The sequence below is a fragment of the Candoia aspera genome, chromosome 2 (genome assembly GCF_035149785.1).
Source record: "Candoia aspera isolate rCanAsp1 chromosome 2, rCanAsp1.hap2, whole genome shotgun sequence".
NCBI lineage: Eukaryota > Metazoa > Chordata > Lepidosauria > Squamata > Boidae > Candoia > Candoia aspera.
Window position 1 is genome coordinate 205,905,802 of NC_086154.1, and position 23,958 is coordinate 205,929,759.

The following is a 23,958-nucleotide window of genomic DNA, read 5'->3' on the forward strand; positions in this document are numbered from 1 at the left end:
GGAACCTGGAATGTAAGATCTATGAGCCAGGGCAAATTGGATGTGGTTATTGGTGAGATGTCAAGATTAAAGATAGACATTCTGGGCGTCAGTGAACTGAAATGGACTGGAATGGGCCACTTCACATCAAATGACCACCAGATCTACTACTGTGGACAAGAGGACCACAGAAGAAATGGAGTAGCTTTCATAATTAATAGGAAAGTGGCTAAAGCAGTGCTTGGATACAACCCAAAAAACGACAGAATGATCTCAATTCGAATTCAGGGCAAGCCATCTAACATCACAGTGATCCAAATATACGCCCCAACCACAAATGCTGAAGAAGCTGAAGTAGAGCAGTTCTATGAGGATCTGCAGCACCTACTGGACAACACGCCTAAAAGAGATGTTATTTTCATCACAGGAGACTGGAATGCTAAGGTGGGCAGTCAAATGACACCTCGAATTACAGGTAAGTATGGCCTGGGAGAACAAAATGAAGCAGGACATAGGCTGATAGAATTTTGCCAAGACAATTCACTCTGCATAACAAACACTCTCTTCCAACAACCTAAGAGACGGCTTTATACATGGACTTCACCAGATGGACAACACCGAAATCAGATTGATTACATCCTTTGCAGCCAAAGGTGGCGGACATCTGTACAGTCGGTAAAAACAAGGCCTGGAGCTGACTGTAGTTCAGATCACGAACTTCTTCTTGCACAATTTAGGATCAGACTAAAGAGATTAGGGAAGACCCACAGATCAGCTAGATATGAGCTCACTAATATTCCTAAGGAATATGCAGTGGAGGTGAAGAATAGATTTAAGGGACTGGACTTAGTAGATAGGGTCCCGGAAGAACTCTGGACAGAAATTGGCAGCATTGTTCAGGAGGCAGCAACAAAATACATCCCAAAGACAGAGAAAACCAAGAAGGCAAAATGGCTGTCTGCTGAGACACTAGAAGTAGCCCAAGAAAGAAGGAAAGCAAAAGGCAACAGTGATAGGGGGAGATATGCCCAATTAAATGCAAAATTCCAGAGGTTAGCCAGAAGAGATAAGGAATTATTTTTAAACAAGCAATGTGCGGAAGTGGAAGAAGACAATAGAATAGGAAGGACAAGAGACCTCTTCCAGAAAATTAGAAACATTGGAGGTAAATTCCAGGCCAAAATGGGTATGATCAAAAACAAAGATGGCAAGGACCTAACAGAAGAAGAAGAGATCAAGAAAAGGTGGCAAGAATATACAGAAGACCTGTATAGGAAGGATAACAATATCGGGGATAGCTTTGATGGTGTGGTCAGTGAGCTAGAGCCAGACATCCTGAAGAGTGAGGTTGAATGGGCCTTAAGAAGCATTGCTAATAACAAGGCAACAGGAGAAGACGGCATCCCAGCTGAACTGTTCAAAATCTTGCAAGATGATGCTGTCAAGGTAATGCATGCTATATGCCAGCAAATTTGGAAAACACAAGAATGGCCATCAGACTGGAAAAAATCAACTTATATCCCCATACCAAAAAAGGGAAACACTAAAGAATGTTCAAACTATCGAACAGTGGCACTCATTTCACATGCCAGTAAGGTAATGCTCAAGATCCTGCAAGGTAGACTTCAGCAGTTCATGGAGCGAGAATTGCCAGATGTACAAGCTGGGTTTAGAAAAGGCAGAGGAACTAGAGACCAAATTGCCAATATCCGCTGGATAATGGAAAAAGCCAGGGAGTTTCAGAAAAACATCTATTTCTGTTTTATTGACTATTCTAAAGCCTTTGACTGTGTGGACCATAACAAATTGTGGCAAGTTCTTAGTGGTATGGGGATACCAAGTCATCTTGTATGCCTCCTGAAGAATCTGTATAACGACCAAGTAGCAACAGTAAGAACAGACCACGGAACAACAGACTGGTTTAAGATTGGGAAAGGAGTACGGCAGGGCTGTATCCTCTCACCCTACCTATTCAACTTGTACGCAGAACACATCATGCGACAAGCTGGCCTTGAGGAATCCAAGGCTGGAGTTAAAATCTCTGGAAGAAACATTAACAATCTCAGATATGCAGATGATACCACTTTGATGGCTGAAAGTGAAGAGGAACTGAGGAGCCTTATGATGAAGGTGAAAGAAGAAAGTGCAAAAGCTGGTTTGCAGCTAAACCTCAAAAAAACCAAGATTATGGCAACCAGCTTGATTGATAACTGGCAAATAGAGGGAGAAAATGTAGAAGCAGTGAAAGACTTTGTATTCCTAGGTGCGAAGATTACTGCAGATGCTGACTGCAGTCAGGAAATCAGAAGACGCTTAATCCTTGGAAGAAGAGCAATGAAAAATCTCGATAAAATAGTTAAGAGCAGAGACATCACACTGACAACAAAGGTCCGCATAGTTAAAGCAATGGTGTTCCCCGTAGTAACATATGGCTGCGAGAGCTGGACCATAAGGAAGGCTGAGCGAAGGAAGATAGATGCTTTTGAACTGTGGTGTTGGAGGAAAATTCTGAGAGTCCCTTGGACTGCCAGAAGATCAAACCAGTCCATCCTCCAGGAAATAAAGCCAGACTGCTCACTTGAGGGAATGATATTAAAGGCAAAACTGAAATACTTTGGCCACATAATGAGAAGACAGGACACCCTGGAGAAGATGCTGATGCTAGGGAGAGTGGAAGGCAAAAGGAAGAGGGGCCGACCAAGGGCAAGGTGGATGGATGATATTCTAGAGGTGACGGAATCGTCCCTGAGGGAGCTGGGGGTGTTGACGACCGACAGGAAGCTCTGGCGTGGACTGGTCCATGAAGTCACGAAGAGTCGGAAGCGACTAAACGAATAAACAACAAAAACAACAAAGGAGCACTAGAACTGCCATTACAAAAATGAATTTTTTCTGCCTTGGTTGATTTAAACCAAGAATGAGAGCCAGATTCTGCCAGTTGTTTGTTGCTGATCCTATGCAAGTGCATTCCAGATTTTCTGCTGCATTTTCCACAAGGGGTTTGCACAGTCATACTTTCTAGTGATCTTTTTTTTACAGTATTACTGGGAGCACCATTTTCCATACTCCTGTGCCATTTTATAAATTCCACCAGCTACTTATGGCTGTTACAGCATTGACATACCCTTGCAGTAGGTACCAATTTAGAATATATGGAAGTTAGAGAGAAATTGACAAGCGATCTTCCCAGTTCCCCTTTGAAACTGAGTGATAGGTCACAGGTGCAGCCAAGTGGAACAGGCTGAATTGGGAGCTGCCGACCACAGCTGCTTGCTACCATTCCTTTGCAGCAATATTGATAGTTTCTTTCCACTTCTCTCTGCACCTAACTGATACATTGCACACACAGCGGAGAGGTACAAGGTGAAGCAAGAAAAAACTCCCTTCCGCTTCAGTGCTCATCCCTTTGCTGTGTGTGAAACTTGCACCTGAGCTATTTTTCTGGATATAGGTTTAGTGCTTTTCCAGAAAAGCACTAGACCTGTGTTTAAACCAACAAGTCCAGCACCTTTTCAGAAGAGTGCTAAATCTGTGTTCAGAAATAGCCCAACTAACAGGTCAGCAATACAGAGACTTCTGTGCCCACAATCTGTTACTCAGGCTTGAAAAGTAGCTAAAGCATTTGTCTGAAGCACTTTTCCAAAGTTGCCCAAACCCACCCCATCACATATTAAGGACAGCAATTGTGGTAGTGTTTCTGACTGACAGGTGACACTGGCTGGGACAAGAATGCAGCCAGAGGCTCTGCCAATTGCTGCCCTTAAATTGCCCCTTGAAACCATGAGATTAGAACCAGCCCCCAGCCTCATCACTGACACAGATTAGAGCTCTACCATCAGAGTGGTGCAAAGTCTGACAGCACACTTCCTGCCAGCTCCCTCTAGGAGAGAGGAATGCATATTAATGGCTGAAAGATCTGATGCGAGGTCATTTAAATTTGGCTGCTTGCCTGAGTAATTAATGCAGTGTTTCTGGTATCCCTAACTTGTGCATTTGTAAATGAATACAGTACTTAAAAGACTGCCAGATTCCACAAGAATCCACCCAGCCTGTAAAGAAAACTGTAGAGGCTTCCAAGTTCTTTCTTTCCCCTATGAAGCCAGACTGATGTCTACACTGATGGGTTCCTTCCTAGTGATCTGGTCCTAACTTTCTCGCTCTGGCTCTGTCCTATTGTAATGATTACCTATTCAAAATCACTATCAGACTCACACAAGGCTTTCATGGATATCTGATTTAATAATGAATAGTATGCAGGATCACAAGCAAAGCTGAGAATAGTAAAAGCGCGGGATGTCTCCCAATTAAAACCCAAACGGCTTCCAGTCCCTCCCCCCAAAGTCAACACAATTCCATGCCCTGAAGGTGCCCCTAACGGTTCCTGCTGGTCTGCGGGAAACGTCCTCGACAAGGCAAGATAACCCAAACATGCATTCCTCATTCTTCACTCCTCGCATCGCAGCCTGGTACAAGGAGCAGGAGCAGCCCCCTCCCGTACAGCAACTCATGTCAGCACCATGGCATGGGAACCCGTTACGATGTTTTCCAGGGACCATGACACCCATGGCTTCTCCTGATGTTGGTTAATTTTCTGACTGGTTCTCACCCTTCTAGGTTGGTATTTTAATATATCCATTGTACTTTTAGATTTTGGTTTCAATCTTGTTTTTGCAGTTTCATAAGTCTCTTGCTCTAGAGTAGCAAACGGGAATTCTGAGTCCTAATTTAACTATTGTTAAATAAAAAATTAACATTAGTTTAAAAATAAAAGTTAATGAATAAATATTACAGAACTCCATATAGTCCCAGTGACCACATTCCAGAAAACCCTAGAAACTAGGTAAGAACTGCAGCTTAGAAACTGATTGGATTATTGTTGTGATTGTTGACACGTGAACAGCATCTTTGTCCCAATTTCCGTAATTTCTGTCCATGCTATATAACTAACCAAGTCCATCTTTTTTAAATGACAAGAACATGGAATTATACTCATTTGATTTGGTAGAGGAAGGTTTTCACATGATGGAGACAAATAAAGAAGAGATGATGATCATGATGATCATGATCAAAAGCAGTATCAATGATGATCTCACTCAAGTATGGAAATGCCATGAATTTGTATCAATAAAATGGCAAACAAAAAATGATTCCACATATCTGCAAAGTTGCTTTCTTTCTTTTTTTAAAGGGTTCTATGAAATGTTCACCTTACCGTGTAGCTCATATCACCTAATTTAGAACATGCTCATTCAAAAGAAAGTCCCACCATATTTACAGGACTTTATTGCCAGGGAAGGGCCCACTGAATTGTGATCATTGCCAATTTCTTTTTCTACTTTGGTTAACAAAAATGGCCAGCAAAAGCATGCTTCTCCGTTGAAGGAAGCTTACTTCCAGCACCCTCAGCTACACATTGTCCTGCTGGTACCCAATAGCACTTTGAGGGAGATGAGAGATGATGGCACTCAAGAAAGAAGTGGGGAAGAAATGTTTGTAGTTATGGCTTTTGTGAATAAGCTTAGACTGTGGCAGTTTGGGGCCATGAGAAACTGAATGCCTTGTTCAGCCCTGTGGGAGGATCTGTACTAGATCAGCGTAACAGTATGGCTGGTCTCTCTTTTCAGTGAAAGTTAGTAGTGTCAATGTTATGAAAGTGTCCCAAAATATTTACTATTGTTTGATTTACTATTTAGACATGGACATGCATTGGTAATGACTGGAAATATAGCATTTATATTTGGGGGCTGCTCCTTTTATAATACTTCTGTAAGTACCAGTTTCCTTTGTTATCTCTTATTAATTTGATCACCATTTGGCATCAGCTCTAATGCTATGAAAAATTGCATGCCTCATCCACTTTTTGCTGTTTGATTAAATCTTCTCTCTTCTTCCACTGGGCATTAATATTTGCTTAAGAATCACAACATTCTGGTCATTGTCTATTAATGGCATCTCATACACATGCCTGCTTCTATCTGGAAAATTGTTTGACTATTATTTCTAACACAACTCACTTGAGAGAGCTAAACTACACTTTAATTTTAAAATCTTTCCTTATCTAGATGACAATATTGATGCCCTTTGAATAAAATAACAACTTTAGTCTCTCTCTTTCTTTCTCAGGATGATCAGCCAACATATTTCAATGACTTCTACATGTTGACAAGTGAGATACTATTAATCTTTTCTAGCAGACAGTATGTTCAGGAGTTTATCTGTCCCTTTGGAGTTGCACATCTTTCACTGTAATAGAGCAGTTATTTGTAATGCAGAAAAAGGGTTATCATTATGAAATAGTGGAGTTTTATTGTAAACAATAAAATAAGGAATGGTTTGAGAGTAGTGTGTTTGTTTCTCCTGTACACGTTCCTAGTATAAAAAGTTGTACAAAAACAAATACATCATTTTGCAGAGTGTATCTTCTGCAGGTTTTCTGGGGAAGGGGGGCTTGATTTGGCACACTAACTTGGTTCATGACTCACATTGTTTTAACCAAGATTTGTTAAATTAGCTTCCAATGCATGGATTAATACATCATGCTCTACCATGAACCATGTTTTATAAATATAATGGCTAGATTCATGCAACATGCTGGGAATCAAGTGATGTACAAATTAAACAAACAAATAAATGCTAAGCTTAAACCAATCAAAATGCATTATGGCTTAGAGCAACTGGATACGTACATTGCGCCAGAGCTGTCTGCAGGAAAGTGAAGAAATCAACGTCACACTGTCATGATAATGTGATGCTGCTTTTATCATTTTGATGAAACGTGGAGTCTGTATTGTGCTAAATATAACTGTGATTTTGTTATTATGAACTGTTTTCTAACCACATTGTCTGGGTTATTATGACACTGTAAACCAAAACCAAAGAAACCACATTCTGACTTAGCTTGATGTGTGAAACTAGCCAGTCATTCTCCAAATATATAGTGAAAATGCTTCCTCTTCTCCCTCTCCCATCTTTTCATGAAGCAGCCATCAGTTTCTTCAAAAATAAGATATTCTCTCTTGTAAACAAGAATATCAGTTTTTATATACCACAGTATAATAATCAAAATGTAGATCTTACAAAGAGACATAGAGACTTGCTTTTCTTGGAGGGAAATAATTGTGTGAACTCACATCACAATAATTTAACTTTGGAAATCTTATTTAGATACCAAGGCTTTATGTTTTTGTGTACACATCACATATACATATAATGATTTATATAATGATAGTGGTAATATCAAATATTTCCTAATTTTCAGTTACTCCTACTGATTTGACTTGGGAAAGACTACCACAGGATGGACACATCCCCTGTCCAAGACAAGGGCACTCACTCTGGTAAGCAAGCAATTCAGAAAAAGAAAACATAACCATCATTTATTGGTTCAGAGATATAAAATGAAACTGAATTATCTCACAAGCCTCGCCCACCCAAAAGAAAGGGAGATTGGCAATGTGTGCCCTTTTTAGGAAGTAAACTGAGTTTCACACATTCTGCATATTTAACTTGTATTATATTCTAATGGCTCAAAAAATCTGAAATCTTTTTTTAAGTTGCTTCTGATTCAATACTTTCCATTTAGATACTGTCCATATGGAGACCATCTTAGCCACACCTGGTTTAAAACACACAGAGCTAGAAAGAAGAAAGTGGCCATTAGCCAGGCTATAGGAGTTGTTCTCCAGCACACTGAGGACACGGAATTGCAGAAGGCTGTTGGGCAGCATTGAGTTCAAGCCATTGAATTCAATCTAAAGAAAGGAAACTTTCTCCAGAAATAATGCTGAAGCTAAGATGTACTTGATTATAGTCCTTATCCTAGCTAAGAATAAATGAATTCCAAAATGTTTCATTGTATTGTCCCATTAATTGGTAGTGCACCAAATAGCTTATCTCAGCCGGGTAGTTCTTGGTAAGGAAGCCATATTTATGATTGTGCATGGATGTCCATTCTTCACTGTCATCCATAAAACCACCATTTTAATATAATTTCCCATATAGGAAAACACTTGTGGATTTCAGCAATGGAAATTGCACCATCTCTGTGCTATAGCTTTGCTCAGCTGGCAAAAACAAAACTGGATTCCAACAGTACCCCTTAGAAGTCCAGAGAGTATCAGATTCCTTCAGCCAAGGAAGCAGCTGCATCAGATCAAATTTGGTGCCAGACTGACTTTAAGTCTCATTATCTTCATGCAGGGGCCACAGTGGCTCAGTGGTTAAGACGCTGAGTCAGAGGACCATTACGGTCGGCAGCTCGGCAGTTTGAAAGCCGAGAGCACGAGCCGTGTGACAGAGTGAGCTCCCGTCAACTTGCTCCAGCTCCTGCTAACCTAGCAGTTCGAAAGCATGTAAATGCAAGTAGATAAATAGGTACCACGTTGGTGGGAAAATAACAGGGACATGAAAGGAGCTGCCTCCAGTGTCCCCTGGGCAACAGTGATGTCACCAGCAAATCCTTTCAATACAGAAGCACCTTGGTAGGTGCTTCTGACACAAAACAACAACAACAACAAATCTTCAGGTAGCATGAAGACTGCTGAAATCTGAAGGCCATTAATCTGATGTTGTCTGCCTCCTTATTTTTTTTCAGCAGTTCAAATATGTAAAAACAAAACCAAAAGACACCAGTTACTGAACTGTCAGAAAACCCACAATCAATTTTGTTCTAAATTATCTTCAGTTGCATTTTGGTGCAGGGAGTCGAAATGGAGTCTATCTGGGCTTTCTCCAGAATAATGCCATTATGATCAATGGGGCTTGTTCTTTTACCAAAGTGTTTTAGATTACAACATAAATAACACTGTGACTAGTTTGCTCTAATTGATTCATGTTACACTGAATATATCACTATTGGCAATGTAGTGAAAATGAACTATTTCTTTTCTCCATGGGAGACTCATGAAGGTTTTTCCTCTTCAGAAGCCCATTATGGGTGAAATGGCTCCACTATATATTATTTTATGTGAGTGTTTGAAAACATATCTTCTTGGCTTAGGAAATGTTTAATGTCTGGATGCTGGCGTCATTATTCTTCACTTTCAAATTTATTAGGGGATATAGATATAGAGTTCCAAACATCAAATGCATTTCTTCGCCAACTCTAGCATGGCAGTAGCAAGAATGTGCAAAGTTCTACAAACTTGTATGAAACGGCTACAAAAGTGATAGGGTGAACTTCATGTCCCACTTCCTCCCCAAATGTGCTCAAAACAGCAGTGGATGTAGATTTGTATTTCTTGATAGAGAAATTTAAAAATACCTAGGAAGGAATTCTTACAAATAATATCCAGGTGCCTTTGGGGCATGTTTCCCTTACTACTTATGGCTGCACAGACTTCTACAAGGAGATCCACATGACAAGTGCCACAAACTGTTCATGTTCAGACGGTTTCTAAGGTGTCCACATCACTACAAGCCTTTCTTGAGCAGATGATTGCAGTGTGGCATAGAGCAAATTGCCTAGAACTGCTACTGCTGAACACAAACTTTCCTGTTAGTGAGGTGCTACACACCAAATGCTTCAACCCACCACAAAAGACCAGAAAGTGATTTTCACATGTAAATCATCCCTGCTCATTGCCTCTAAGTTTATAATTTTGCTTCTATTTGGACCTGTTTCTTTCCATGCACAAGTGTGGCTTTTCAGGGTGAGGGTGAGATAGGATAGAGGTTAATAAATTCATCCACTTTCTCAAGTGATTAATGTTTTACTCCATCTGCAATAACACTACATCAGTTTTCCCACTGCCTTCTTCATGCCATGTGACTCCTTATGGAATCAACCACCTTTTTTCCCTTTAGTTTTTAGCAAAGCATTCCCTTTAGGAACCCATTTCCTGATCTAATTGTGAAAAAAAAATTCTGTTACTCAGTTTGTTTATTTATTGAGTTAGTCACTATTATTGATATGTCCTCATTCTTCTGGAAGTCATCAAGCCAAGGACGGGTGCGTATACACATGAACTATAAAAACACTAGTTGTAGAAATATAAGCTGCACCAAAGTAAAAACCAGTCAGAATGTAGATCACATATGGGCAGCCTATGACCTGCAGATGACCCGTGGCCCTCAGCTGACTTCCATATGGCCTTTGTTCCCTCCCTGCTTCACACCTGATTCTACTGCCCAGCTGATGAACGCTAGAAACAGTGGGGAAGCACACCCACATTGTCATAATCCTCAGCTCTTCCCAACATTCATCAGCTGGCAGTTGTCAGAGTCACATCATGGAATCCTGCCAGCACTTCTGGCTGTTGAGGACTACAAACTTGCCCACTCCCAAATTAGATTATTGATACATTTGTGTGATGAAGAATATTATGGGTCAGTAATACTCTTTGAGGAATCAAGGGTATATTTTTCTACAGAAAATTCTAACCATGGGGTGGAGGGGAGAAGTTTTATTGATGACTTTAACATTTCAACTTTGCTTTATAGTGTGGTAAAAGGCAAGATATATTTATTTGGAGGGTGTTCAAGCAAGAATGCTGAGTATTGCCTTCCAGGAGTCTACATCTTTGATCTTGGTGAGTAAAAACATAAATTTCCCAGGATTTATTGTTCATTTAGTTAATGGCAAGTCAGAAGCATTCTTGCTCATGTTTTGCAAAAAACATTTCTTATTCTAATTCATTATTATTTAGGGTCAGCAATGACAACTCACCATGGTGGCTTCTGATGATCCCATCAATTTTATAAAGTGGCAAGCTAGTATTTGCTACCTATCTATAGCAAGGTGGGGATTCTACTAGCTTTGTTCAATGACCTGAACCTTTTAAAATTAAAACATAAGTTTTAAGCAAAAATCTGATTAAGTATTGGGACCTGGCTCAAAACTTATGGTGTCCCTCTAGTAAGATTATTTATTATTTCTATTCATGGAAAATTGGAGTTCATTCTGCACAGATATATTGGTTGAACAAATGAAAGATGAATGCCCTTTGATTAGATCTATGTCACAAAGCATTGGAGCTTATTTTCCCATGGCACCTAAAGAGCTGAAAGGAATGTATCTCATTTAAAAACAACTCCCTTTTAGATATATCTTTGCTCACTGAAGGTGATTTGGCTCTAAGGTTAGATTCCCTACTGAGAACATTTCAAATCAAATGTTCACTCAGTGCTAAATGTAAGTTCATAATCCACCGTATCTTAGATCCCACTTTAGACTGATTTGTTCCAGAAGAGCAAATGCTTTAATCTTCTATGGGCCTCATACAGGGCAGCATGCCAGCCCTAACTTGGCAATGGTTGTAAGACTTTGCAATGCAAATAAATACTGACTACCTTCTGAGAAGCAAATGTAGATTCTCTCCAATCTATTGCACAATATTATACATGTGGAGGTTTTGAGAGGGCTTTTAGAGTAGCCTCCCCCATCCTAGTGATATTAAGATGTTTTGGAGCTCAACAAATGGATAAATTTCAGTAATAAGGGGCTATGTTTTCAACATCCCTGATTAGCAGCAGTTCTTGATCAGTTAGTAGATGCAGAACAAACATAACCTGGCAAAGTATATTTTTCATCTGTATTCCCAGGATGTTGTCTTCATCTCATCCCAGCCCATGAGTAACACTCATCATAGCTATACCACAGTTAGTGTTTCCCTACTTAAACTGGCAACATCCAGTTGCAGTTGAAAGATGTATAAAATCTGTTATTCTTTACCACTCATTATATGAGAGATGAATCAGATGATCGATAGCAGATAGGAGCAAAGTGACATTGGTCCATTCAAGCTGATGTGGGTATGTCTTCTCCCATCTGATCCCTGATCAGTTTCATCTGCCATCATTCTGCTGTTGTCTCTAAAGTTCAAGACACAGTAATGGGGCTTTAAATATCCTAATAGTGAAATAATGTAACAGTATAATACCATAACAAGCTGAAAGAGCATAATACTGAAATGACAGGACTAATTCTTTTCCACTGTTTCCTCCCAAACAAAATATGGAAGAATCTGGAGGTCATAATATATTGTCTATATTATAAAGGCTAAAGCTGGTTAGGCAAAGACCAGACAAGACAGAATCATTTGTAAACATGGAACAAATGTACTCTACAGTAGACTGATCTTTTGCACATATGTAACTCTTTTCATACCTACAATAAAAGTTACTTGCCAAGTGGTGTCCTTGAAGCTTCTGCAATTAGCTATTGAGTAGAGGTCTAGATTTCTGGACAGAGGAGATTTATTGACAAGTCTGATGCAAACATTAACGTAAGTAAAGAAAGGGGAGAGAAATTGTGTGCTAGTGACTCATCTTACTTCAAAATTCCGATCTATTTTTTAAAAAATTAAACTTGGTTACAACTGAATGGGGTATAACAAGGGGCAGAAGAAGGAGCCTAAAGATGGTGGACATAGTCCCACAGCCATTTCTGCTGCAGTGCTGTAACTGGTGGATGCTTTTTTCCCATAGGCTGGCAATATATGGAAGAGATAGGGAAAGAAAACCAGAGAAATCATCCAACTGCTTTAGTAATCATGTGCTGTGCAAATATAATCAGGGTAGTACCTTTAAGCAAGGAGTCAGAGGCAATAGAGGCAGAATAGGCTTCCACAATGGAGTCAACAGACCTCATGCTGGCAAAGGAGGGGTGGAGAACACTTTCACTCAGCAGTGGGGAGAGGCCCTTTAAAGGGAACAGGTGGATCATGACTTCTACCCTGGAGAGCTCCATCTCCGGAGAGATGGTATGACTCCGCAGTGTCAAAGAAAAGGACAGATGCATGGATGATAGTCCCTGCAGTGAATAGTCCCTGGGAACTACCACAGACTCATTATGAATCATAATGTTGATGAGTGTAGAACCCCAGATTTCCTCCACTGCCTTGTGATAGTTTTCATATTTTGTCTGGTAGGACTGCTTAACGGTACAGCAGATTCTATATTCTATAACAAAGACACTTTTATCATTGCTGCTAATCCATGGTCTACCCTGTACAGTTTTATATTATTGCCCAGAGACTAGCATAATCCTGCAAGAAAAATCCTCAACTAGCCATGACTGGGGAAGCAAACATTTCAAGCAATCCTTACAATTTACTAGGAAGGAAGGAAGATGTTCTAGTGATATAGTACCACCTTTCTTTAAAGGATTGGTACTACTACTGTTCTTGGGCTTCATTTGTAAGTCCAGTGTTTCTGAATTATGCACAGTGGTTTATAAATGATTAACACTGGCTTTTGCACTAAAGAATTTATTGATCCACTTCAGATGCTACACTAAATAATGATTTAGCATTACATCCATGAGCTGTGGCTATGCACACTCTCTTTGCCTTTTTCTCTGGCATAGCTTTGAGGAAAAAATTGGAAGTTTTGCTTCTGCTTTTAATTAAATGTGTTTTTTCATCTTGTCCAAATTCACAGGGGTTGTTAATTTTAAAGTAAAATTAGAGCAGCCTTTCCCAGTCTTGTGGCCTAGTCTACACCACCTTTAATTCCAAGTCAGCCTGATCATTACCCAGTCTGGCTGAGGTTCAGACATAATAATAAGCCCCCGTTAAAAAGGGAAGACAATGTTTCCAAACTTTTTACTGCCCAAAGTTTATCTACATTACAATAGTATTGTATTACATGTGAATGAGGCTGTTTTTGTGCGGGGACAATGACTGAACATAGGTATTAGACACTGTTTTCTCTATATAGTTAGGATCACAATATACATATGCACGGGTGTATATTGTACAATATTGAAAAGCTCATATATAACTTGGGGGATATTATTTTAAAACATGAATGAGAGTCGCAATATAAGAAATCAGGTGAAGATGCTTTTATGAAATGCTCAGTGGTCCCCCCACCCCCAGTTTGTTTTTGCATTGTGCATGATGAATCAAATGCATTGCTTTTACTTAACTTCCATCCCGTGTTACAGTTCAAGAAAACTATAGTCATAGTATGTATATATGTGTATATGTATTTGTATATTTCATTCTAGTATTTTTTTTTCTGGGACATATCCCAAGAATTGTTGTGATTTTCTCCCAGGGAAAGTCACTGATTTAGAGATTATGCCCACTGAATAGTAAAGTCCAGTCCTTAAATGAAGAAAATGGATGTTGCCTAAAGTCTCAGGAATGGATCTGTTGGGTGTGATGAACTTAGTCTATGGCTGGAAATATTGGCTGGGATGGAACTGCTTGTCATTAAAGGTCTAACAAGAAGGAACAACTCTTTCACTAAGCAGTTCAGCAGATAGTGGCAGAATTCACCCTCTTATTTTTAAGCTGCAGGGTGGAATACTGTCCCCCCACCTGGGTCAGGAAGGTGGGGTTCTAGAAGTCTGAGTTCACCCAACACACTAGGCTAAACTGTAGTTGGCTAGTTTGTGACTACTTGGCTGTGATCAAGACACTTACCCATGGATAAATTACCCATTGCTTTCTCAATTAATCCAGTTTTCTGAGTTTGTGCAACACAGTGAACCATAGGTTAGGTAACCACAACATCCCAGAATAAAATGTGGTTGGTGAGTTGGCTCAGTTTGTTGTGGGAATATGTTATGCAAATCCAACCAGTATAATTAATGTAAGGTTTACTGTGTCATACAAACCTAGGCGACTGAACTATGGTTCAGTTAATCACAGGTTAGCATGCTGTATGAACCCAGACCCTGTATTTCGCAGCAAAAATTTCAAGGCAGACTTGTGCTTATTTACAAATAATTCCTGCACTGCTCATATATTGCAGCTCTAAAACACAAGGAAACTTGAAAACAAAAGCAAACTGCAATTTCTTTCTCCCCTCTGTAAGGAAATAGATGGCCACGAAACCCCTAGATGAAACATGATAGATACCTGCTGCTACTGAGGGATAGGCCATTTATGGCCACCAGCTGCATATGTCTGTCAGCTTCTTCTTTTGCAGCCCCTAGAGCCATTTTCAATTATAGTGCCAAATTTCAACAGGATGGTTTTCAGCTGATAATTGGTGGAAAACTGGCATTTAAAATGTGAAAGGCTTGTGTGAATGTTATTTAAGTGATTTTTAAAAATTATAGAGCTAGTTGCTTAGGGTTTTTTTTTCCGGATGATGTAATGATGTGTAGGAATGACCTTGAGAGGCAAGGGGAAGAGATGCTGCCTAGGGAACAATCAGATTAAAGGTGAAGGAGCCTTCAGTTGCATAACAAGCACAGAAAGAAATTTAGAAAGGATCTGCCCTAATTTATCAGGCTGTAAAAAGAGATGGTGGGAGATTTGTACTTTCAGACTTGAAAGCTTCTGTTAATGTAGTGTTACAACAAAGTAGAATTAGCTCATCTGGTCATGTTTCCTGTCTGGTCTACCTGGGTACACTGACAGATGATGACGATGGTGGTGGCTTAAGGCAGGGCTCCCCCCCACCCCCCCGGTTTTGTTCACTAGGCACATTTTGAGAGTGTGTTATGCTATGAATTTCATGGTGGTACCGGGGTGAGCTCCTGTTGCTAGTCCCAGCTCCTGCCAACCTAGCAGTTCGAAAACATACAAATGTGAGTAGATTAATAGGTACCGCTTTGGTGGGCAGATAACGGCATTCCTTTTTAGTCATGCTGGCCACATGACCACGGAAGTGTCTACGGACAAACGCCTGCTCTTCGGCTTAGAGTCAGACACGACTGGACTTAATATCAAAGGAAACCTTTACCTTTACCTTTTACCATAGGTGGTAGAGAGTTTCAGCTTGTCAGTGCACATAGTGACATATTCCATCACAAAACAACACAGTCAAACAGCATGAAATCCCAAAGTTGCTGTGGAGAAGTCCATAGATATAGTGGTGTCCATGAACATTATTTTGAGGATCTGGTCTTTCAGGAATTCCCTCTCTGGCCCACCTATTTGGTTCACTATTCCACATTCAGCAATCCTGACTTCCGTGGCACTTAGCAAAAAAATAATATATAATGTGCCTATCCATAACTTAGACACTCCCCAGACCTCCTCATTTGCACAGCTCACATAATAAATGAAACGACCCTAATTTGCCTTGAAACTCAGAGGAAATGCTATTCAGTCTTACCATTTTTGTCATTCTCACTGACCCCTTGGTACCTTCAAAAGCTGGAAAAGGCTTCAGCACATGCATTTAGGAAGGGGTAAGCACATTCCTTTACAAAGCAGCTTCAAAGGGGTAGCTCAGTCAAAGCATTGTTGAAGTGAAGCAGCTCTTCAACATTTGGCACAGCCCTAATTGGAAGTGCTGAATTAAACAGCAGCTGTTTGCCTAAAAAATACATTGTCAGTGAAAAGGCAGAAAGATCCCGCTTTTAAAACAGTAATTTGCAGAAGACCAATGGAGATCTGAAGAACAGTCTGCTTTGTAGCACATATTTCAGTGATTGTATTCTGTGAAAGAAACAGAATGAGAAAATGGCTTCTGCCCAAGCCAACTTCAAAATAAGAGAGTAATTTATTTATTTTTCCCCTTACCTTAAGATTCTTTAACCTGGCAGAAAATCACAACCAGTGGTCTTGCTCCTCAGACTCTTGAACATAGTTCAGCTGTTGTAGGTGAAAACATCTTTGTGTATGGTGGCATGGAAGATGGTAAAGCAGTGGATGTTCTCTATATGTTCAACACAGGTGGGTACAACCCAATCCTCACAAGACGATTTAGTTTGCTATATGTCATTCACTCCAGAATTATTTAAAAATGCAGCATATGTTCATAAAATGAATGCAAATGTATTAAAACGTTCCCACTTGTTTTCTTATTTCTGTCAACCTGCAATATAGTTTTGTGCAGACTCTGTTATTACTTGTAATTCTTTATAAATTGGCGTGAGGGCTATTCCTACTTAGAGCAAATGCACTGACCAACTGAATTAAGCTCTACTGTAAGCATGCCTAAATGTAGGCCTAGCCATATATACCTGTATATGTCATCAGCGAACCATGTTAAAAGTGTTCTACAACTATTTATAGAAAAATACCAGGGAAATCTCTGTGAGAAGTAGCTTTGTATGGCTCTTGCTCCCTGTGTCATGTTTTCAAATGTTTTCAAATGTTTTATTTACTATATCCCAGCACTCCTGTACATTCTTGCTCATATCAAAGTATTCTTACTGTTCTAATATTTCACATTGGCATTCAGTGTCTCACTGTTGGACCCCAGTGAAAACCTCTGGTTCAAACCCTGGTGCCAGGTCAGTGACTGATTATCTTTATTCTTCTTTTAGCCTTTTTGTGTTAAACAAAAGAGAGCTTTTGTGTTTCTTTTCCTTTGTTGTCAGAGAAATTGTAAATGAACATTTAAGTCTCTAAAGCAGAGGTGGGCAATGTTCTATGGCCATGGACCACACTTAATGTTTGGAGGTTACTATGAGCAGGGATCTGATTCAAAGAGAGAGGGCAGCCCATGGGTACATCCATGGGCAGCAGCATAGTTTTCTTTTTTTTCTTTTCCCTGGGTTTGCAGTGTGTAATTGTGATTTGTATCTGTCTTTAAGACTGTGTTAAATCTGTTTAAGGTTTACACTAAAGGTTTAAAGCTCTCATACAATTTTGGCAATTACACAATTTTAAAAAAGGGTCTAAAGCCTCATTCATGGATCAAATCACACACCACAAGGCAACTACTTATTTATCCACTAAATCATTATTTTTTTTTTATTTAAATGATTTATATGGCCACCCATCTTAAGCAACTCTGGGTGGTTCACAACCTATTAACAAATAAAGTGGGGCATCTGGGGTATCTTAGGGCAGATGCACACTGCACAGTTACTCCATGACCAGAATGGGCCAGCAACACATTTCTGGAGGGCAGGAACTGGTGACTTCACTCTCTACTCACTCCCTTCCCACAACAAATGCAACCTCCAGGTGTGATTTCCTGGTGTGGTTTTTAAGTACTCTTTTCTCTCTCACATCTTCTTGAGCATTCCTATCCATTTGGGCTTTACTTTATTACAAGTTAACTTCAGCAGTTTACTGATTACTTCACAGGAGGAGGAATACCCCCTCAACTGAATCAATGGGTACCATTGTCTTGAATGCCTTCTAGAGCTGTCTTTTCCAATAATGCTACAATAGCACAATGGTTATAACACTTGTCTTGTAAATAGAAGGTTGCTGGCTTGAAACCCAGCAGAAGCATGCTTATTTTTTAAATTATTATTTTTCCCAAAGGTATCTAGTTGTCCCCAGCCTTTTAAAAAAACAAAAAGTCCAATGGTGCACCATTTCATTATTTCTCAGGTCACTTGAATCTCCAGTCACTTGAGATATAAGGATTTCATCTCCTCTGTGTTTTACCCCTCTGTAAACTATTAATTTAATCCTCTTTCCTTCCAGCCCACATCTAAATCTAACAGCCAAAACTCAACAGGATTTTCCCCACAATAAAAGCCTACCTTGAAAGAAGTGACAAATTTCACAGTTGGCAATCAGTTGCTTGACTGATTCCTTGAAGTTAGTCCTCTGATGCATCACAATCTAGCATATGTAGTTGTCCAAGTCTGAGCTGTTCTCAATTTAAACAAAAGGTGGAGTACCCATTTTATAGCTCCCTATATCATTAGGCTAATTACAATTTGTATGCATGTTTTGTTGGTGGGGAAGTTGTCTGGTTTCGGGGAAATAAATAGTTTACATTGAGCAAGGAGGCAGTTCAATCATTTGGATTCCAACATATTTGTCAAGCAAAGAGGATGCAGTAACTGTAGCCACTTTGCCTGGCAAATATGATGGGAATTAAAATGATTGTATTGCCTCCTTGCTCAGTGTGAACTATTTATTTCCAACAACACTTGCAGCTTCTTTCGCCAAAACTAGTATAGGAACCATTGCTGTAGGTATTTTCGGTCCTACCTGCCAGTCCATTGTTTGGACTAATTGGTCCATCAGGGTCACAATTTGGTTCTGATACTGGAGCAAGACATTCACAACTTCATTGTTGGTTAGCAGAGTTGGAAGAGTGTTTATACCTATTGTTTAATCCTTAGTCTTTAGGCACAATCTTCTCCAGTAGTGATGGTTGTAGGCAAATCTAGCTGTTCAGATTTCACACCAGCATGGCTATAACCTTAAATCTTAGCTCTCCAGACACTTTAACCCCTGGTCAGTTTTAGACCTGGTTTACTCAGCAAAAGACTCACAGACATGATTTGGTAAGATTTGTCTCTTTACCACAGATAAGAGTAAAGCCATATACACACAAAAGATTTGTAGATTGCAGTACACAGAAATCAAAGCCTATATATAGGTCAGGCTCCAGGTTCAAATTTTAGTCTATTTTTTCCAACTTTCTAAGAAAATAGATACCTGACCATTTCTTTGATGGTCTTGGAATACACCTGATCTATGTTAACGTAATGGTTCTCTCAAGTCTGGGAAATGCTAGTTTATGCCTCACCCACTTCAGTCCTTATGAAAGGGTTTTTGTTGTTTATTCGTTTAGTCGCTTCCGACTCCTCGTGACTTCATGAACCAGCCCACGCCAGAGCTTCCTGTCGGTCGTCAACACCCCCAGCTCCTCCAAGGATGAGTCCATCACCTCTAGAATATAATCTATCCATCTTGCCCTTGGTCAGCCCCTCTTCCCTTTGCCTTCCACTTTCTCTAGCATCAGCATCTTCTCCAGGGTGTCCTGTCTTCTCATTATGTGGCCAAAGTATTTCAGTTTTGCCTTTAATATCATTCCCTCAAGTGAGCAGTCTGGCTTTATTTCCTGGAGGATGGACTGGTTTGATCTTCTTGCAGTCCAAGGGACACTCAGAATTTTCCTCCAGCACCACAGTTCCAAAGCATCTATCTTCCTTCTCTCAGCCTTCATTATGGTCCAGCTCTCGCAGCCATATGTTACTATGGGGAACACCATTGCTTTAACTATGCGGACCTTTGTTGTCAGTGTGATGTCTCTGCTCTTAACTATTTTATCAAGATTTGTCATTGCTCTTCTCCCAAGGATTAAGCGTCTTCTGATTTCCTGACTGCAGTCAGCATCTGCAGTAATCTTCGCACCTAGAAATACAAAGTCTTTCATTGCCTCTACGTTTTCTCCCTCTATTTGCCAGTTATCAATCAAGCTGGTTGCCATAATCTTGGTTTTTTTGAGGTTTAGCTGCAAACCAGCTTTTGCACTTTCTTCTTTCACCTTCATCATAAGGCTCCTCAGTTCCTCTTCACTTTCAGCCATCAAAGTGGTATCATCTGCATATCTAAGATTCTTAATGTTTCTTCCAGCGATTCTAACCCCAGCCTTGGATTCCTCAAGCCCAGCACGTTGCATGATGTGTTCTGCGTACAAGTTGAATAGGTAGGGTGAGAGTATACAGCCCTGCCATACTCCTTTCCCAATCTTAAACCAGTCCGCTGTTCCGTGGTCTGTTCTTACTGTTGCTACTTGGTTGTTATACAGATTCTTCAGGAGGCATACAAGATGACTTGGTATCCCCATACCACTAAGAACTTGCCATAGTTTGTTATGGTCCACACAGTCAAAGGCTTTAGAATAGTCAATAAAACAGAAATAGATGTTTTTCTGAAACTCCCTGGCTTTTTCCATTATCCAGCGGATATTGGCAATTTGGTCCCTAGTTCCTCTGCCTTTTCTAAATCTATTCTTCACCTCCACTGCATATTCCTTAGGAATATTAGTGAGCTCATATCTAGCTGATCTGTGGGTCTTCCCTAATCTCTTTAGTCTGATCCTAAATTGTTCAATAAGAAGTTCATGATCTGAACTACAGTCGGCTCCAGGTCTTGTTTTTACCGACTGTATAGATGTCTGCCACCTTTGGCTGCAAAGGATGTAGTCAATCTGGTTTCGGTGTTGTCCATCTGGTGAAGTCCATGTATAAAGCCGTCTGTTAGGTTGTTGGAAGAGAGTGTTTGTTATACACATTGAGTTGTCTTGGCAAAATTCTATCAGCCTATGTCCTGCTTCGTTTTGTTCTCCCAAGCCATGCTTACCTGTAATTCCAGGTGTCATTTGACTGCCCACCTTAGCATTCCAGTCTCCTGTGATGAAAATAACATCTCTCTTAGGTGTATTGTCCAGTAGGTGCTGCAGATCCTCATAGAACTGCTCTACTTCAGCTTCTTCAGCATCTGTGGTTGGGGCATATATTTGGATCACTGTGATGTTAGATGGCTTGCCCTGAATTCAAACTGAGATCATTCTATCATTTTTTGGATTGTACCCAAGCACTGCTTTAGCCACTTTACTATTAATTATGAAGGCTACTCCATTTCTTCTGTGGTCCTCTTGTCCACAGTAGTAGATCTGGTGGTCATTTGATGTGAAGTGGCCCATTCCAGTCCATTTCAATTCACTGACGCCCAAAATGTCTATCTTTAATCTTGACATCTTACCAATAACCACATCCAATTTGCCCTGGCTCATACATCCAGGTTCCAATGGTGCGTTGATCCTTAGATCATCGAATTCGCTGTTCACCACCAGCACCGTCAGCCGCTAGCCATCCTTTTGGCTTTGAGCTAGCTGCGTCATCACATCTGGGACTAGTTGAACTCATCCTCTGTTCCTCCCCGGTAACATTTTGACCATCTTCTGACCTGGGAGTCTCATCTTCTGATGGTATACCGACATATCTCTGGTTGTACTGATCCATTTAATTTTCACGGCAAGAGTACTGGGGTGGGTTGCCATTACCTTCCCCAGGGATCACATTTAGTCTGACCTCTCTGTCATGACCTTCCCATCTTGGGTGGCCCTTCACAGTTTAGCTCATGGCATCATTGAGGTGCTCAAGCTCCAGAACCACAACAAGGTAATGACCCTTTGCTGAAGTATGAAAGGGTAGAAATAGGATATTTGGCCCCCTGATGTATTCAATTATTTCTTTTTGGGCCATTTTTATTACAGGCAGTGCTGAAAAAGTCATTTGAAATTATCAGCTGTGTTGTCATAGGAGATTTTTCATTTTATTATTTTTTTTTAAATTCAATATTTATTTCATTTACAGCTTGCCCTTCCTCTAGCAGGTCAACACAGGGTCCATAACACTCCTCCAATTTTATCCTCACAAATATTCTGTGACTCAAGATAACCTGAGACATAATGATTGGCCAAAAGTTACCTAATGAACTTGGTATCAGTATGAGGATTTGAATCTGAGTCTCCACAATCCTAGTTTGACATTCTAATTCCTAGGCAAATAATCATGATCAAGATGATGGGGATGATATAGTAGTATGTCCTAACATGTCAAGCACTAAGCTGATTACTGGTACAAGTAAGCATCTCGTGCCCAGCAGGGTATGTAGAGAGTAAGGAGGATGAGCTTAGCAGAGATATGTAGGTTCTGTTGCCTGGGCAAAAGGGCTGAAGTATTTCTTAAGTCCAGAACAAGATAAAATTCAGAAGCGGCTCTGGCAGACACCTCCCTAATTCATTGAATTCATTGTGCAGCACAATGAGACTAACAAGATTTTATTATTATAGCCAATCTCAATAAAAATGGTTATAACCTTCCTGTAGAGTTAATTTCATGGTCTGGCCTACATAGTGGGTCTGACAGGTGGTAGCATTTAGCCAGACTAAGGGGAAACACTATCTCAGTGTTCAGGTACATGAAACGTAACCATAGTCAGGAACTATTTTCTAGTCCATAGAAACAGGTTGAGAAATAACAGGTGTAAGTTGCAGTAACCGAGATTTTGTTTCAATAAAACTTCCCTGACAGTAAGTTCTGTATAACAGTGGAACAGTCTACCTATAGAAGTTGTGGGTTCTCCTCTGAAGGTTTCTGAGAAGGGGCTGCACAGCCACCTCTCATAGATAGTTTAATTGGTTTTCCTGCACATTGCAGAGGGTTGGACTACTGTAGATGATTCTTGTGATCCCTTCCAACTCCATAATTCTGTGATTCTATTAACTTATTCAAATAGCTAAGGAGGGTCAGATTTGATTAGTACTTGGATGGAAGACCACCAGAAAATGCCAGGGTTGCTGGTTAAACTGGGAAGTTGACCACACATTCCAGAAGAATGCAATGGTAAACCACATTATTGACAAAAAAACTTCCTACATGGAAGTGTCCAAGAAGTTACATGAATAAGCCTTGACTTTTCTTACAGTATCTAGCAGCTATGCCTGCACTAAGACAGTTTTTGATAAGAATATAAACTGCACTTTTAAAATTCAACTTTATTTTATAAAAAGTTTCTCTGCTTTTTATTTTATAAAAAGTTTCTCTGCTTTCTTCTGCAATAAAACCATAAAATGTTACCAACGTTTCCCACAACTAGGATGTTATCAGCCAGGCCCCTATTCCCAAAAATTTTATTTCATTAGGTGTTATCCATAAATCAAGATACTACCCAAGAAACATAAATGAATTCGATTTCATTATTAAGCTCTATGTGCCATTGCCACAGCCCTGCATTAGTTTGGTGCTCAAGTGTTCACCCAGGAACAATTATCATGTACCTCAGGGACTTAACAGAACCATGTAAAAAGGTTCCTATGTATAATTTAAATAATTTTTCATCTGACCCATTGCTTTCAACAATGCTGCTATAGCTGAGATAGCTAAGATCAGCTTATAACCATTTCCAGAAACATTCCATGTACTTTCCAAGTATGAAGAGGAACACGGTTTATTAATATTTTGGCATATGCACAAAAACCACAACATGACAAATGGCAGCCAGCCTAAAATCATTAGAGAATACAATGCACCAGTGCAAAACTGCAAGCATGACAAATTAGGAGCAATTTTCTTCATCCTCAAAGAAAGTGGAAGCACAAGCCCAGACAAGTAAAGGAGACTTTTAGCAGGGTGACATGTTCAGGATATGCCACCCCTGTAAGCACTAGAAAGGTAACAGTGGGCATTTGGCCAACAACCTCTGTGCATGTTGCTTGGTAAACAAATGTTTTAAAATAATCCATCAGGAATCCATTAGGTACAGTAAAAGGCATCTTAAGATTGATTCACTAGCTCATCACATGAAATGTCTGTCTGCATTTCATTAACCCTTTTTGATGGTCATGGCATGGAGCTGACAAGGT

General features: G+C 40.0%; 1 protein-coding gene across 3 annotated transcripts in view; it reads left to right on the forward strand.

Moving 5' to 3' along the window:
• The first annotated feature begins 5,382 nt into the window (after positions 1–5,382).
• The window catches only part of LOC134491460 (kelch domain-containing protein 3-like), a 56,708-nt gene continuing 38,132 nt past the window's right edge, over positions 5,383–23,958 (forward strand). Inside the window, exons 1-6 of one of the 3 annotated variants that reach the window (XM_063295232.1) lie at positions 5,383–5,745; positions 6,103–6,145; positions 7,238–7,316; positions 10,420–10,508; positions 16,413–16,559; positions 17,071–17,122. In XM_063295232.1, coding sequence (XP_063151302.1) covers positions 5,692–5,745; positions 6,103–6,145; positions 7,238–7,316; positions 10,420–10,508; positions 16,413–16,559; positions 17,071–17,122 — 464 coding nt within the window. In that variant the 5' untranslated portion in view covers positions 5,383–5,691. The remainder of the gene's footprint in view (positions 5,746–6,102; positions 6,146–7,237; positions 7,317–10,419; positions 10,509–16,412; positions 16,560–17,070; positions 17,123–23,958) is intronic. The other 2 variants (XM_063295231.1, XM_063295233.1) reach the window with 2 other exon arrangements.